General features: G+C 38.8%; 1 protein-coding gene across 1 annotated transcript in view; it reads left to right on the top strand.

Moving 5' to 3' along the window:
• TBL1X (transducin beta like 1 X-linked) overlaps positions 1-17,833 on the top strand; it is a 193,928-nt gene that overhangs the window by 127,942 nt on the left and 48,153 nt on the right. Inside the window, 1 exon segment of the mRNA XM_030944983.1 lies at positions 11,445-11,552. Within this exon segment, the coding sequence (XP_030800843.1) occupies positions 11,495-11,552 (58 nt within the window). The 5' untranslated portion in view covers positions 11,445-11,494.

Here is a 17,833-nt window from a genome sequence, read left to right as displayed (position 1 = left end):
TTTCCAAATAAAATATCTTTTTTCCAAATAAAATTAGTAAAGAGGACAATGAGTAGGATTGTTCCAGTTTGGAAAAATTTCTTCCCTTGAATTTTTGCTGGTATTGATGTTCATTTTAAAGTCATATGGAGGTTTTGCCTCTTTATAGCCTTGGTGTACTTTCTTTTTGTGTGAGCTGGAAGACACAAATAATGTGGGCAGTGGGAGTGGGAGCCCAGTCAGTTGATCAAGGAAGGGCTTGTCCCTGTCTGTGTGACTCCTGTCAGACCACGTCCAGACCCTGCATCTGCTCTTGTCGCCTGGCACAGGGAAGATGTGGACAAGCTGGAGGGTGCTTGGGGGGACACAGGACTGGGCACTGGCACTGTGAGAGGGACTGGGAGACAAGGGGCAGCCTGGATGGCTTTGGAGCACCTGGCAGCCCCCAGCACCCACAGGGAGTCCTTGGGATGGAGCCAGGCCCCTCAGAGCACAGGCTGGAGGGTGAGAGACAGGAGGAGCAAATTGCAGCAGGTTTGGGTTTAAGGAGAAGCTTTTCCCAAAGTGTTCCCATGGAGTGAGGCAGAGGAGCAGGTCACCCCAGGAGTCTGGGCCATCCCTGTCCCAGGAGGGTTTTGAGCTCTGTTGAGCAGCCTGGTCTGACCTCAGAGCTGGCCCTGCTTTGGGCAGGGGCTGGGACCTGGGATGTCCTGAGATCCCCCCCAGCCTGCAGGTACCCAAAATCCTGCTGGTGTTCAGCAGCTTTTAAAACATTTCTGTAATAGCAAGCCTGTGACTGACACCTACTTCAACCTTCCTGATCACCTCTAGCTTCCCTGGAGTCCTCCTTAGAGAGAGGGCCGAAAATGTAGAATCATTTTATTCTCTGATAAAGTGATTCTTGTCCAGGGATTAAAACCTTAAAAAGCTTCTCAAACTCTGTACGTATGGATTTAAGGCTTCAGTTCTCTGTATCTTGATTTTTTAAAGCAGAGGAGTGCTTTTTTTATTTAATCTGAGCTAACTAATAGCTGTGTCATAATATATTAAAATCCATCCTGAGAAGTATTTAACTGAATTTTTTTGTGAAAACCTTAGATTATGTCATGTCTGTCTCTGACTCCCAAAGGATTTTTTAGTTCATCTTAGTTTCTAGGCTGTATGGCTTTTTCTAAAAGGAGGTTCGAAAGCTTTCCTCTTAGCATTGCCTTTTAATCCATAGACTTTGCTATTTATATTAGGGCTGTGTAGGCCTTCATGATGCTGCCACCAGAAATGTGATTCTCTCTCATTTTGTGGTGTTCATTCTTCACCCATAAAAGCCAGGAAAGTTTGAAATGACTGAAGAGACTGCCTCACCCCTCTTGGACTATTACAGCATTAAAGGGGGGAGGATGGATGAAAAGGCAGATAATATATGTGAAAGTGTTGTACAACTTGGATTGTATTACTGGATACACTGTGTGTGAATTTTTCTTAACTATCTAAATCTGGTTATAGAACACAGAGAGGAAAAGTTTAAAACAAGTCAGTGTCTGAAATTGGTGGTTGAGGTAGTTTTTATTAGACAGAAATTTCTCACCCTTAATTCTTTGAATTGATTTTTAATGGAAAGTTTCTCTATAACATATTTAGCAATGTGAATGCAGAAGAATAACCTAGAAACAAGCTTTTTACTTTAGTGATTTCTTAGAAGTTTCTGCAAGCATTCTTTAGATGCAAATTATTTCCCTCCATCCATCTTCCTTCCCTCTCCACCTTCCAACAAGGAAAATAGTCCTATAACTTCCATAAAATGGAGACATTTAATAACCCTTCTCCAGAGCTTAAACCAATATAAGCTGTATGGTTATGTTTAAAAAAAAAATGAACACACACAAAAAATGCTGCAACAGATTTCCACTAAGAACTAAATACACAGCAGTGATATATACTGAATTTATGTATATATTTCTCTGTTCCACTGTGCCACCCTATGTAATCTTTGTCCTTGCAGCTTTTAACATTGACATTCTCTTAGGATTATTCAAGGGAAAACATGAAGTATTTATAGCCATAGTTAAATTTTTTATAAATAGTTTATAATAGGAACTGCCATAATAAAAGTTTGAAATAGTTTCCATTATAGTTCTTTGTTTTTATATATTCTAAAATTTGAAAAATACTTCTTTTGGGGGGGGGTGGGGTTAAATTTTCCATGCTGTGAGTCTGAAAAGTATTTTTCCTCATTAATTTGGAGTATAATCCTTTCAGTTATTTTGGAATTATAGACAAATGGGGAAAATGCTTTTCCCTTTTGTACAGTAATAATAATAAAAATAAAGACAATCTTCAGATACATTTTTGACAATACTACAGGGGGAACAAGGGAAGGTTGAAATATGTGGCAAGATCTACTCCCTTTGCTTTCTGAGGGGGAAAAAGCCGTTGAAAATGATGGAAAAATAACATCAAACTCTTTCCAGTAACATCTGCTGAGCTTATTAGCAGAAACTAATAAAAACACACCCCCTTAATGACATCCCTGCACATTCCCTTTGCCTGAGGCCATCCAGACATGAGCTAGCTGAGCTGCTGCAGCTCCCTGCTGCTCTCTAGACCTTGGTGGCTCTCTCTTATGGGCAGATCCCAGATTGTGAGGTCAGGGATGTGCCCATCTCCACCTCCCACATGTGATGGACAGCACTGGTCCTTCTCCTGTCCTTTACTTCTAGGAACCTGCAGCTGTGTGGGACCAGCCTGCATGGCTAGAAAGCTGTAGGCTGGTTAGCCTAGCACAGATTTGTGATGGTTCATCTCAAGTGGAGCTTTGCTAAGTCCAAGAGAAGACTTTATCATGCAAGTTTTCAGTGTTGTCATGAGACAGTAGTACCAGAATGGCTTTCACTCTTAACGTCTCTCAAACTGTACTTGTGTCAGGCTGTCATGAGAGATACTAAGCAAGGATGAAATTCATATGGGCATGGAATTGAAACAGGTTTTACTGTGTATCTGGGTGCTGTGGAGGATGTAGCACACAAACCTGCAGGTATGTGGATGAACGGGCCCTCCTGCATGGTGGTGGCGCTGTGTCTGTGCTGCCACTTGCCTGGAGAGCTGTGGGGTTGCCTCACAGCTGTGGGACAAAGGGACAAGGTGCAGGACCAAGTCTCAAAGCCCTTTGCACTCACTCCTGTGCATGCCACGCCCGTGGTCTGGCAGGGCTCAGGGCACCTGTCTGTAGCACCTGTTGGGTACTGGAAGCACCTGCCACTGTACTGGGCACTGACACCACTGCAGCCAGTGAGGTGGTGGTGGTCTGGGTTTTGTAATGAGAATTTACCCTCAGGGTGGTGTAGGAAACAGTTTGTGCAAGGAACATGGTAAAAAACCACACATGGATGTTGTATCCTTACCTCACTCTTCAAAAGTAAGGTTCACAATCAAGACACAGCCCAGTTCTGCAGTGGGGCACTCAGATGTGTTTGGAGAAATCAGGATTTTGACCCCAGCTACCAGTTGTACCATTTTTAGCAGCAAAGATAAAAATCAGAAATAATCAAAAAAGCCTTACTCAGATATTCTGTCTTTGGGGCAAATCCTTCAAACTGTCTCTCATTTATCCTTCCAGGCACATCACTCTCGTGTTCCTTGCCCTGCAGTTGTCTCATTTAAAATGGATGCCATGGCTGGTAATCCCCGCTGCCCATGTAGCAGGTGGCTGAGCCTTTTGGAGATTTCTGGAAGCTCCTTTTGTGTCCCATCAACACAGTGTCCTCTCAAAGCCAGTTTTTCCTCTACTAGACCATGGCCTGTCTCATCACAGTTGATCCCTGCCAGTGCCCATTCTTACAGACCAGCTTGGAACTCAAGATACTTCACATTTCTTTTAGTGTATGTTTACTGTTAAATGTCAGCTGAAAAAGGAACTGCACTTTGTTCTAGCTTTTTTTGGAGAATGTTCATTCTAAAAGTTCAGCTGTGTTACCTTGCTCATGTCTGAATCAGGTACAGACAGTTCTGGTAGGAACTCATGCCATCACATTCATTTCACCTCAAAACTCTGAATGTGAAGTAAAGATGAAAAATTTGAATGCTAGTGTTTTGTTTTGTCGAGGTTTTAGTGAAAATCTGGGTATATTAAGTGAAAAGTTAAATTTGAGATAATATTAATATATTTGCCTTCTCACCAAAACTAAAGAAAATGGGTTATCTTTGGAGAAATTGTGCCATCTCTTTAAAGTTGCAATCTTCCTTAATGTTTTTGAACATTATAATTTATTGAAAAGTAGCACTACTTGTAAGATTTAAAGCACATTTTTGTTGTATGACGTGCATGGAAACGCACACAGACCATCAGTTACTACACCATCAGACAATCATGCGTTTTGGCCTAATTGGTTTGAAATGAGTGGACACATACCATTGTCCCTGGGTTGGTCCTAATTGCAATTTTGTGCTCATGTAAGGAAGAAAATCCTTGGTTCTGTTTAGTGGCAGCATTCCCAATTGACTTCAGTTGTTCCAAGACTGATGAGGTATCTTGGTTCTCAGACTAAATCCAATCATGTGTTTTGATTTCTCAAGCCTCTGTAATTCCTTCTTTTCTTATTTTAAAACAATTATTTTCATTTCATTTGCAAGCTCTAGGTCTACTGTCAACCAATGCTTTCCCATTTGTCTTTCTGTGGCTTTCCAGAGCTTTCCATATAATATATTTGTGTAAATAACATTTATGTTTTTTAAAAAAATTGAAGGTGCCTTATCTTAGAACAAAGTTATGAAAGAGGTAAAACACAATTGCACTAATTAGGAAGAGCGATTGTGGGTGTTTTTCCTTTTTACCCCTTAGCAAAGAGACAAAAAGGAAAAATCAATACTGGAAAACCCATTTCATTTTGCAGCAAAGGCAGTTGGAAAAGATCCACTTGAACTCTTAGAACTGAAATGCTGGAAGCTGATGTAATTAAGTAAACCAGCTGAGAACTGAAAAACAACCTGATCAAACTAAGGGATTATAGCTATGAAAGATCTGATGCACTGTTCAGAACCTTTTGATAGAGGAAGTAAAGTTTGCTGGGAATTTGGTGATTAAAGGCTTATCTTCTGTTGATGATTAGTTATTTTGCTCTGGGAATTGTTGATTAATTGAAAAATGTTTGAATAGCACTTACAAATTGTTGGAATATCTCTTGTTGCCCTTTCTTTAAATAAATAGATGTGGGTTTGGTTCCAAATGGCTCTTCAGTTTGAAAGTAATTTATAATTTATTGAAAAGTAGTATTCATGCAGAAATAAAGTTTCTGCAATTATGTTCACCAGAGTGTTTAACCAGCCAAATGATTTTTATAAATATCTTTGTGATTCTTTTTTCCCCCTAATTTTATTTTTTGATACTTTACTGGATGATGTGTTATTTTGTTAACATTTTTTCCTGGACAGGACAACCATTTTGATAATCCATTGCAGATTTTTAAAATAAGAAATACAGTTGGAACAGTTACTATTCAAAAAAAGATTAATCTGTTCAAAGACAACTCTTTTTAGATGTTAGTCTAGATGCATAGTAAATCAACCTTCTCCCTGAACAACGTTTTGATTTTATTGAAATGCAAACCTCATTTTTGCCAGGTTTGCCCATACAGCATTTGATTCATCAAAAGTGCCCTCTTGAAGACAGAATTGCAGGTTAATTGATCACTAGCACATGTCTGTAGATGGTATTCCTCCTTTTTCTCTGATTGGCGCCAGATTTGGAACACTGATATGGCTGAGCTCACTGGCTGATAGAATGAAATACCCTAATGTGTCAGGACCCAAGGTAGGCTTTTATTACATCCATGCCAACTTTTTCTAAAGCTCTCAGGTACAGATTTAATGGTTACAACTTTTCATGTGAGTGTCTTACAGGCTGCAGTGAGAACAGGAATGAGCTGTGGCTCCCTGGGTTTGTTTTGGTTTAGTGTGGTCTTTTAAAAATCAGCAGAAGGTCACTGTAAATAAATAGACTTAAAACCAAAATAAGAGCCAGGCTTAACATTTGGCAGTGCAGGATTTTTGACAAGCCTATTGCCTTCTGCCATTGAGGTCCCTGTCTTTACTGATGTGCTGTAAACATGGGTGAGAGACATCTAAGTGAGACAGTGCATACTGCACAACTCAATAACCATTCCCAGAGGAAATCACTCTGTTCTGGGGAATCTCAGCTTTTGTTTTCCCCAAAACAACAAATATGCTACTGCTCTTGCAAAGAAAGCTTCAAAATATTAACAGTGTAAGTGATGCTCTCATCTGTGAACATCTGTAACAAGCGTAGTACATTAGATCTGAAATATTTGAATCGCCTCATTTTTGTCACTAAATGGTTTGGGTGACACGTCGTTATCATTTACAGAGTGAAGATAGTTAACATGTTTGTGTCCTCATTAAGAAAGGCCAGGGAAATACTGTGCAGCTCTTGTTGGGAGCACATCTTGATTTGCTTTCTTAAGTGCAAGGTCTCTAGAATGGGCAGCTGTTTATATATAGATTTGATGGTTTTGAAGCAAGGTGCCTTGATCAAGCCTTGCAAAGAGGAATCAGGAAGTCATGCTTGCTCAAGCTGCATTTTGAACAGGGTTCACTGTTAATTTGGTCACTGATAGTGGAGTTAGGAAGAATCATTATTCTGTGCTTTATACCTTTTAATCAGGAGTGTGATGCTCTCAATTCCATTGTCAGGATACTTGTGAAGAAAAGATGTTTTGCTCTTTAGGTTCATGAAATGGCAGTAGAGGCTGTGAGGGAAGAAGAAGCAGAGTTTGCTTTTTTCCTCTCCCAGAAGTTTGGTTTGGCATTTTGAGAAAGCAGCATGCTGTAATTTCTCCATGAGAAGAGGCAGCTGTGATAAAAGCCAAGACTGAGGAATGCATTGGTGAGGGCCAAGCAGAGCGCGTTGGCCTTTGGGGAAGAGCTGCTGGCTACTGCCTCTGTTCTGGCTCCACAGTAACACACATCCCAGAAATACAGAGGCGTAGGGCTCATTGAAACTTTCTGATGAAAGTATTTTTCAACAGAAAACACAGAGATTGCCTAAATGACTCATTTTGTGAGAAGTGGCTTTTGGCTTTGGGAAATGTTTTTCATTGAACTACAGAGCATATACAAAACAGTAACACATTGATTTGACTGTGCTGCCATGGTGCCTTCCTAGAGTCTGTTTCAGTAATTACATTCACATTCTCTTCTCTGACATGGGGAGACTATCTCAGGTCCTGAGACATGCACTTTGGTGCACAGATCCATCTTGGGTGAGAAAATGCGAGCATAAGTGTGTGAACTCTGGTTCCCATGCAGCAGGGCATCAAGTGGACAATGTTATATGTTTGAATTTTCTGGAATGTTTTCATTTTTATGGAACCTCTGCTTTTTGGCTTTTTTCCCCCAAAGCAAATACACAATTTCTCTTTACACCTCCATATCATTTTAACGGCAATGTTGTTGTCATCGTTAAAATTTCAGTTCTGAGAAGACATTTTGGTCTCTGCAGGAGATAAATGAAAATTTGAATGTTTCACCTGGGGTTTGGAGGTGAGGAGGGCGTGGGGGAGGAAGGGGATATTGTTTGTTTTACCACAATGACACAAAAAGAAATGTCTCCCAAGAAGCTGACAGCTGCTCAGCACTCAGTTAAAGCAGACTGGAGTTTGCAGAATTTTTGAAGGTGTAAGATGAGAGCCAGGCCAGCCATCTGATAAATTTCTGTTAGCAGGGCTAGATGCACAAATGGGAAGTGCCCAAGTTCCTATTTATGTTTCAGGTTTAGGTTTTAGTTTAGGTGTTTTCCCTAAATGTCTGACCTGTTTCTGCCTTCCTGAAGGGAAGATTGACTGGTAATTCCCAGTCTCTATGGATGGCATGCTGGTTCAAGTAGCAAATGTAAACTCATTTCCTGAAATAACCTTGGCTGTCCCCTGCCCTGGGGTTGGCCTGGAGGGCAGGACATGGCCCTTGGGGACCCAGTGACCATCACTTGGAAAAGAGGCAGAGGAGTGGAGTTTTCAGAGGCTATTTCAAAATTGAAAAGATCATTTTCCCTTGATTCTTCAGCCAGATCTCCCTTATTTATGGCAGCAGTGCTAAAATATGCCTGGCAAAGGAAGAGCAATCCTTTTGAGTAAGGGGATGATGGGATGTGAATAAACAATTCTAAGCTGCCATGGCTATCACTGTGCTGAGCCATGGCTATATGTGAGGCTGCCTTCTCCAGAGCCGCTTGCATGGCCCATTAGCAGGATTCCCAGTGCTCCAGGAAGGTTTAATTTGGGAGCAGTGGTATGGGGTGCACAGAACCAGGTCAGGTGCTGTGGTTACTCTGGAAGCAGGCTGGCCTGGCTGCCCAAGCGCAGGGAGGCATGCTGCAGTTCCAGCTCCACTGGAACCAGCTCAGCACCAGGGTAACCATCTGGTTCAGCAAAAGACAAGCAGCCCTAGAAGAACAATGCTGGTATTTGAGGTAATATCCCGGATTTTAAAACCTATATGGGAAGCATTTCTGCAAACCTGTCTGATAAAACTGAGAGTTGTTTATTTAAAATAAGTGTTACATTTGATTTTGAACGATCTTGACAACCCATCCATCTACTGATGGGGTTTGTATGTTTTGCATCCATTATACTTGGGGAAGTGTTAATTGGCTCAGGTCACATTTTGGGGCATTCTTAAATATCTACAGGATCACAAGCCAAATTTTTAGAGGTTGAAGTAAATAGAACTTCCTATTATGTGTAATTGGCTGCAGTGTTTCAAGTAAAGAAAGTTCAAATACGTTTGAATGCGTTTTGTTAATCCTCTTGACATTTTGAAGAATTAAGATGTTATTGCTGGTTTAAATGTGAAATGTCTCCAAAGGCACATCAGTATTGTTTATAAACTGCACTTCATTTCTTTTAAAAAACTATTTATCTAGGTAATACCAATTGTCAGTAACAAAAAGAGGCCATCAATTAGCAGAAATAAATCAATCACAGTGGTGACTGAAAGTTTCTGTGATTTGCTACAGAAGTTTACATTTCTACATTTAAAAAATATATTGAGGGAGAGGCTAGTTGTTTGTTCCTTATGGGTGAGTCTTGGAGATACACAAAACATAAGGATGTTCCTCTCCTCCCCACCATTCTTTTTTAGCTAGTTTTAATTGTACTGTTTATTTGCAGAGAAGAAGGGAATCAAAAAGAGCATTAATGAAATTGAGTGTGGTCAGCCAGATTTCTAATTAATAGATTTTTCTGGGTAAAAGGCAAAATCTGTATCTTGCTTTGGACAGGTAAAAGCTTTACAGTTGTGTCTGATTCCTACCCTGACATCTGTGGGAGAGAAGAAACCTTAAATATATGAGTGGAGATCATTTGGTTATTTGTGGCATGGTAACAATGTGTGTATAAAGATATGATCTGACACATGTGTCAAAATAATTCCTGTTGACTAACTTCAGAGAAAATGCATTGTAAATTCAACTATTACTGGGTGTACTTTGGATTCTGGATACAAAGGTAGCTGCTGTAGAGGTTTTTTTTTCTGGAGCTGGGAGACTATTTTGCAATCACACTGATTTTCTCCAATTTTAATTAATTTAAGAAAAGTCATCTTTAGAAAAACAAACAAAACCTAGCATTCTTCCTTTCCCTTGCCTCCTCTTTCCCAAAGCAACCCTCTGTATGTGGGAAATACCATGTTAATATCTCAAATTGTCAGGATGCACCCAGAAATGGCATTTGAAGGTTTTGATTTTTTTTTTAATAAAGTTCATCTTACCACAGAGTACGTCATTGCTGAAACTGAATTTTTGTAAGTGGTTTCATCTTTACCAACTTTCCTACCACCAAACTCTGAAGCAGCTATTTTTAAAATGCTTTTAAAAGTGGTTTGTTTTTTTTTTTCAACCCACAGTGATCAAATTATCTTGATTTATTACTATCATGGCCATAGCAATGATACAGATGTATTTTTAGCACTCAGAGATGAAAATGGCCTTAACTGTTGCTGTGAATGTCTGTCCTGTTCTTCATTGTGCAGCAATAATTATGCAAAAAGGGTGCAGGAGGTTATTAATTATTCAGGTCCAAGCCTGTTTATCTGGAAGAAGTGTGTATGAAGTTATACTGGAAGTGGTGCTTTCACTGCATGAAGATGCCAGCTTTGGTAACTTCAGTCCTAACCACTGCCCGTGCTTCCAGTCTCCTAATCATGTGGCAGAGAAGTTTGAGCCCATTTTACAGATGAGGGATTGAGGAGAAAAGAGACTGAGTGGCTTCCCGGGGCAATGCATGGCATGTGTGACAGGAATGGATGTTGGATACAGCTGATGCTGTCCTCAGCCAGAATCTTAGCAGAAAGTATTCATCCTTTCCAAAGGAGATGAAATTTTCCTTATGGAGACTGAATGATTTTCAGTACTTTGTTTCTTCTTGTTCTCCATGAAATGTAAACCGTAACAATTAAGACTCAAGTATTTGAGGAAGATGTCTGCCAAATTAGCAAGCTATGGTTTCGTAAGAAAAACCAGCATCCAAGCTATTGATGAAATACAGCACAGGATAATAAGAGGCTTACCAGGGTTCCAAAGACCTCCATTTACATAAATATGCAGAGACATCTGTTACAGTCATGAGTGACCTGCTGGTTTAAACCATCAGCGGGGGAAGCGTTGTTGATCACCATCGCCTGCAGTAGCAGGTGCTGCTTTAGGCAGCAGGAATTACTGAGGAGGTTTTCCATTAACAAAGGCGACCTTTCCACTTGCCAAGAAGAGACAAACGGGAAACCAAAACACCCAGCACACGCCTACAGTCTTGCACTTGTAGCGCGCGGTGAGAGCCCCGCGTGCCAAAGCTGTGTGCGATCACTCACTCGCAGGTATGGTGTGGCTGACACAGCTGCAAAGTTTATGTCTGAGGAGTACTTAGGCCTTTCAAAACCAAACTACTTAAGTCAGATTCCCAAACAGGAGTGAATCATCAAGATTTAATGGAAAACGTTCAGAACAAATTTATCATCTAAACCCAGTGTTTTTATTACCAGAGTATATGCCCAAAATAGTAGTGTAGAACTGTCATCCTCAAGGTTGCAATTACTTGAATGAAAAATTGGAGTTTAATTCTTGCTCAACATAAATGAACAGAGACATTATATTACAGCTTTATATAATGCAAGGATATTTGTCTTCCTTGTTGGCTCAAGGTATATGGTGTTCTCTCTCTTTCTCTTCCCCTCCGGCCCCATTCATTGCATAACACGGTTTTGTAAGGAAGGAATCTGTCTTCAGTGGATGAACAACTGGACAAAAAGCTGGATTACAAATTCAGAGCTGCAGAAATTGGGGACGTTACAGCTCTAATAACTGTATGACATCCTTAAATACCTTAACAATTCCCACCTCTGTTTTGATAACACATTTCACCATAAATTAAGATAAAACAAAACCTGTTCTTTTCTCTCCCTTTGAACAGAGCGTGGATCACACTTCTCGTAAACCTCATCATAGTGAGGTTGGGCTAAGATGAGCATAACCAGTGACGAAGTGAATTTCTTGGTGTATCGCTATCTCCAGGAATCGGGTAAATTCTTGGTCTTTCTTTATAACTTCTGGTCATAAATGAAATGGGGAAATTGCCTTTTTGCATGATATTGCTCTAGGGATGTTGCCTTGACTGTTTCAGACTGACAGACTAAATATTTCTTGCACAAACCCCTGTTTCTTTGAAATCGTGGTCTAGAACACAATAAAAGTGCGAACATGCAGAGGTACAAAATACTGCAGTTTGGCAAAACAAGAAGTAAATAACATTATGTTAACAAATGCTTTGGTAGTGATATCATGTCAGCCAAAGTAAGTTTTGGCAGCACAGGCAAAAACCACATGTGTCTTGTATCTTTTTTTCCTTAGATACTTGAAATTCTTTACATTGGGTTTATGTTGGCTCTAAAGAGAAATTTGGGTGTAAGTTTCTGATGTTTTAGACTATTCTTAGTGTAATTATGTACACAAACTGAGCTGCACCAATGTCATCATGGCTCTGTCTCCATACCACTTCCACCTCTAGCTGTTTTCATATTGGAAAATACCATAGGGCTTCAAAATCTTAAAAAAAATATTGAAACATATTTTGTATTATTACTTTATATATGTAGTCTTCTTTCCACTCTTTGATTGCAAGAAGTAGAAAGTCTCTTAGCTAATGGAAAACATTCTGTTACTGTAGAGATGATAGGGGAGCTCAGAAACGTTGACAAAGGATTTGTAACCAGCATCACCAAAATTTTACTTGGTACTGACCCTCTGCTTTGTGTTGGTAAAAGTAGAATTGGCTAAAAATATTTCATGGTTCAAATGCTGAAGCAAACAAACAAACAGATCTGTGGGAAATAGATGTCATCCTGTCAGAAGATTTGAATCCAATTTTAGAATAAGCCCTCAAGACCCAAGAGATGTCTTGTACAGAGAATCCCAGCAGGCAGAAGGTACTGCCTTAGCCTGCTTCCCTTGGTCACTATAAATGGTACTCATTAGATGCATTATTTTGAGTTGTTTCTTCCACTTGCAAGACTATTTCAATCCCAGGAAACTGAATCCCTATGCAAAGAATCTCCACTTAAATGAAGGTTTATTGTACTTCTGTATGGTTTGGTTTCTTGAAATAGTTCTTTAGGAGTCTGTAGTTGGCCTGTGTTAGCTGTTGTCTCACACTCTCTAATAATGGAGCTTATAAAAAGTTGTCTAGATCTGATGTGCAAGCAGATGAAAGAAAAAGAGGAAGTAACAAAACTAAAATTTCATCCACACAAAGTTTGCTTTTAAAAACAAGCCATTGTGTAAAGCACTGGAGAGAGCTCTTAGATATTATAGCAATGCACCAATGGATGTAATCAAAGATAAAGAATCCTGGAGTTGCTTTACATTGTTATATTTGGTTGTAGGAAATTCTGCATAACAGTTTCCTGATGTGGAAAAAACCCAACCTTTTTTATCCCTCTTGAGACATCAAGAGGTGAGTTAGTGTTGTGTAGTGATTCAGGAGGCTTTACAAAGTCAATCAAGAAGGGTGGGATTGGCCAAATGTGAGGGAAAAGTTACTCTAGGTAACACCTCCCACAAGCAAGCAATCACTTTTGCCATTTTACAGGAAACTTAACATGCAAATTTATATGTTAATGGCAAGCTGTACTGCTGTTGCATTCTTATCTAGACGGTCAAAAATTTTTGTTATTTGATCCACACATACTGAAGACATACACAAAGACATCATATTTCCACTCTTCTGTGTTTTTTATACTCATAAGAGAGTGGAAATTGATGTTAAATATTTGAAGAAATATTCCAATATACTTCAATCTGAGCATATTGAAATCTAGATGCCACTTATGGATATGGTAGATATACCTAGCAGTTTGTTAGGAATTTCATTCAGCAAACTTGAACTGTAACCAGTGATGAATCTGTTAAAAAGCTTCTTACATTAGGTTTGAGCCTTTTTTACTGCTGTCATCATTTTTTCCAAAAGGTTTTTTATATCTGTATTTTCAGATGAAGTAAGGCAATAAGACAGAAACTGTTATTCAGCATTTTGGCTTTCCACTGGCTACTATAAATACCATAAGACACAACAGCAAATGAAAGATACTTACTCCACAGCTTCAGAAATAATGCAGGCCAGATTTAAAGGGCTAGTGTTTAAATACAGTCTGAGTTCAAACCCCTACAGTTTAAGGAGTTTGCTAAAAGCAGGGTTATTACACTGATTATTTGTTAACATTAGCTGAACCCAAAGCTTCTAAAAATTTTATCAGACACAACCATGAATGTTGCTTACAAGACCACACAAAAGTTCAATTCTTTTTTTAGGTATCTGAAAAAAATCTGATCATGTAAAACTTCCAGGCTTTTCCATAAAATCTAGGCAAACGATGGGAGGAAGAGAGAAATAACATAGGAGCAAAAAAAAAAAAAAAAGGCAAAATGTCCCTATACTATTTCATGTATTTTGCATCTGCGAGGTACAGGAACACTTGAGATCCTTTGGAGCATTGTAGCAAAGATGCTGAAGGAGGCTCTACAGTTCATTATGAAAATGCTGGCAGGTGATTCTAGTAGGATCTAGTAGGATTTTGTAAACTTGAAGCTAGAAGTGAAATTCAGTAACTGTATATTTCCTCCTTTATTTTCCGTCAGATCAGAAGCCTTGCACAGGAGAGTATTAATAGAGTTGAACTGTCTAAACCATTATTGTTGCTTTTTAACAAATCTTGGCATACTGAGGAGAGTTTCAGTGAACTGGAAAAAGCAAATATGCCAGAATTTTTAAATGTTAAATAAGATGATCCAGGTATCTATAGGTCAAGGACGATCATTGGAATGCTGAGACTAAATATCTCCAAGAAATCTGAAGAGATGACATCATGCCAAATGCCAGCCAGCAAGTTTTTATGGATAATAGATCTTGTCAAACATACTTGATACTGCTTTTTTCCAAGATCAGAAATGAAGTTGACAGAGATAGCTGTGCTGACATTAATACACTTGGACTACTTTATGACATTTATTTAGTCTTGTTGATACAGTGGTTAAAACCAAAATGAAATAACAGTGAGTAAAATCAGTGTAATCCAGAGTTACCAAATGGATTAAAAATGGGATAACAGAAACATCTTGAAAAGTGATTATAGCTGGGGAATATTCATCTCAAGGGTTACTTCTAGTGGGAACTCACAGGAATCTCTTCTTGGCATAGTGGTGTTCATCAGCTTTATTGGTTACCTGGAAGGAAATATAAAATGATTACCAAGTACATCTGCAGATGGAATGAAATAGTAAGTTGTGGCATTTGGTGAGTTATACTGACTGATAATGGGGTTTAATAGAAAAAAGTACGGCCAGGGAGACTGCTTTGAGTTGCCTGCTGCTGGAGGAGCAGGCTGGAAAGGATGGTCCAGGGGCTGCCTGGTCCAGGGGCAGTGGAGTCAAATCTCTGCATTACAAGACAGGACAGGGACAAGTTAAGGCTCTAAATGTTTAGCTGTATTTAAATAATTTAAATAATTTAAATAAGTAAGTGAATAGTTGCCTCTTCTCTCAGGTGACTGTCTCAGTGCTTATCTATGCCCAGAAAATCAAAGCAGTCTATCATAATTTCCATTTATGCTCCATGGCTTAATGCCATAGGAAATTCACCATGAAGGTGACTAGGTGTTAAGCACTTCCACAGTAAGACCATGAATGCCCCTTTCTTGAGATACAAAGAGAACAAGTGTTTATTTCCAGTTCAAGATTATCTCTTCCTATCCAAAGTCAAGTATTGCAATGTCTAGGTTTCTCCTTTTTTATTACAAAAATTTTGGTGCACAATTTAAAAGAGTCATTCTTAAAAGTGCTGAGGCCTTTCAGCCATTGTTTATCTCAGGAGTCAAACTTCTTAAAGTCAGGTTACCTTTATTTGTAGGTGTCTTGATATACAGTCTATCTTTAAATGAAATGTTGGCCTCAGTTGGGTTCATCTATCTTAGGGTGTACAACCAGTGTGGGGATAGGAGCGCACAAGATACTCCTGTGGTGGATGCAGTTAGATCAACAAAGCAGGTCCATTGATGAAAGTGAAACAAGCTATACCAAAGTAGCCACGTTTTTGGCATCCAAATCAACTTAATTACAATTAATAGTAGATAATATTAAGACTAACATGATATTAATATAATAATATTAGTTGTATTAACTTTGCACCTCTTTAAACGCCTGAGAAGCATGCTTTTGCTAGCAGCCATCTTCATTACTGACATAGACTTTCTATTTGGTTTCTTCAGTTTTTCAAAAAAAAAGTACACAATTTCATAATGTAGAGTTTTCCTGTTCCATTTTTTTCCAGAAGAGAATCAGATAATTATTTGTCTTTTGGAATGAAAGTCAGAGCAGTACAGTGCAATGAGGAATGATAAGGATCCCAAGGAAATTTCTAAGAGTTGAGGGAGGATGGCAAAACCAAAGGGAAATCAAATGTCTCACATACTTTTTCATCTAAAATGTGTTGCCATCTGTTGTGAGTGCAAATCCTGTCTGTCCAAATGCTACAATAAATTACCTTCCCTACCCAACATGTCAATTCAGTTATTAAAGCTTTTTCAAATGGATTCTTTTTGACACATCGATCATTTGACAGTGTTCCTTTTCTAGCACTTATATGCATGCTGCAGTCTGGAATTCTTGTCTGAAAATCAGGTCCCCAGTTGCTTGTGGCTTACGCTGTTCTCTGGTAGAACACTTACTGTGAAAAATGTCTTGCAATGACTGGTTAGAGTTAAGATTGTGTAAGCTTCCATTTTCGCTCAAATTTTTACTTTTTGATTTGAATTTTTCCATGCTTTATGACACATCCTTGATAACTGTTCCCCAGTGTATAATCTGCACCATGTACAATCTGTACCACATCTAAGACAATAAAAACAGAAGCTAGATGCTTTTGCTAAAAAAGATGTCAATAACATTTTTAGATGCTGACTTGGGACAATTTACCATTTTACTTTAAAATTTTCATTTGTTTTCTTCCCAACCATAAAAATGAATACAGCTAATAAAAAAGGTTTTTCCCCCTCTGTAAATTCATTATTTTAGCAGTACATTGGTCTGCCTGGTTCATAGTTGACAAATCTTCTTTGTTTTCCTAGAGAAAAAGATTTTCTCTCAGGTTTTAAGCATCAATTCAAGGGCACAGAGCAAAGGGTTTCTGTGAATCACAAAACCCTTTGTGGTTAGGCATGTACAAATATGGGCCTTTCCTGTTAACCACATCCAAGGCATTTTGCTGTCATTTTGCCTTTGGAAATTATGAGAGAATCCAAAATGTGGATATTATTATGTTTCTGGGATTTCATCCTTGTGATGAAACTAAATACTAATAGTTGGAATAATACTAAATTACTTTTTTTCCCAATGACATTTGCAATTTTTTTGAAAAGGAAGCAACAAAATTTGAAGGAAAACTACATTTTTTTATTGAATAGTTTTCTTTTTCAACCTAGAAATTTTACAGGAAAAGTAAATATCACAGTTTGCTTGCGCAAGTTCTCAGGCAGTAGGGAATGATTGAAGATCATATTCTGTTCTTTTGAATTGGTGCCTGATGCAACAGTCTTTACTTACATAAGCCTGTGTAATTTTTCTCTGAAGTCCATACTTTGCCTGCATGAGGTATGTTTAGAATGTTTTTTGAACAACTGTGTATGGCACAAAGTCCCTGAGTCACAGACGAGAGACGTGCATGTTGAAAATAATTCAGATTAAGCAAAGCGTAGAAGATTGGCATATATAGGTCAGCTAAATTTGCTTCAAAGCTAACTGCTTCCTTTGTGTAGGAAGACTGCTGCGAGGTAGAAGAGGAATGCATAGTGCATGTTTTTTTCTTATATTATTAAAATTTAAACCTTGAAGAATAACTCATTAGAAGAATGAATCACTTGGTCAATAAAGACAATTGTCCAGTGTAGCAGTAAAAGCAATAGTGTGCACTGATGGCAGAGTTACTGGATAATGATTTTTCTTTTGCCTTTTTTTAATGTTTTCTTGCAATTTGGCTTATTAGGGTCGTAGGAGGGCTCAATCTGCATAGTATCTCAGGAGATGGCAGAATCAGAGAATAGTTCAGGTTGGCAGGAGCCATTGGAGATCATCTAATCCATCTCCCCTGCTCAGAGCAGGATTGGCTGCAGCAGATTGCCCAGGGCTGTGTCCAATTGGGTTTTGAATATCTCCTAAGGACTGAGAGTCCATAACTTCACTGGACAGCCAGTTCCAATGCTTTTATCACCCCCACAGTAAAAAATGGCTTGTTGTGTTTAATTGTCACATGTTGCA

Source organism: Camarhynchus parvulus, chromosome 1 (assembly GCF_901933205.1).
Source record: "Camarhynchus parvulus chromosome 1, STF_HiC, whole genome shotgun sequence".
NCBI classification, from domain to species: Eukaryota; Metazoa; Chordata; class Aves; order Passeriformes; family Thraupidae; genus Camarhynchus; species Camarhynchus parvulus.
This window is presented reverse-complemented; position numbering and strand designations above follow the sequence as displayed.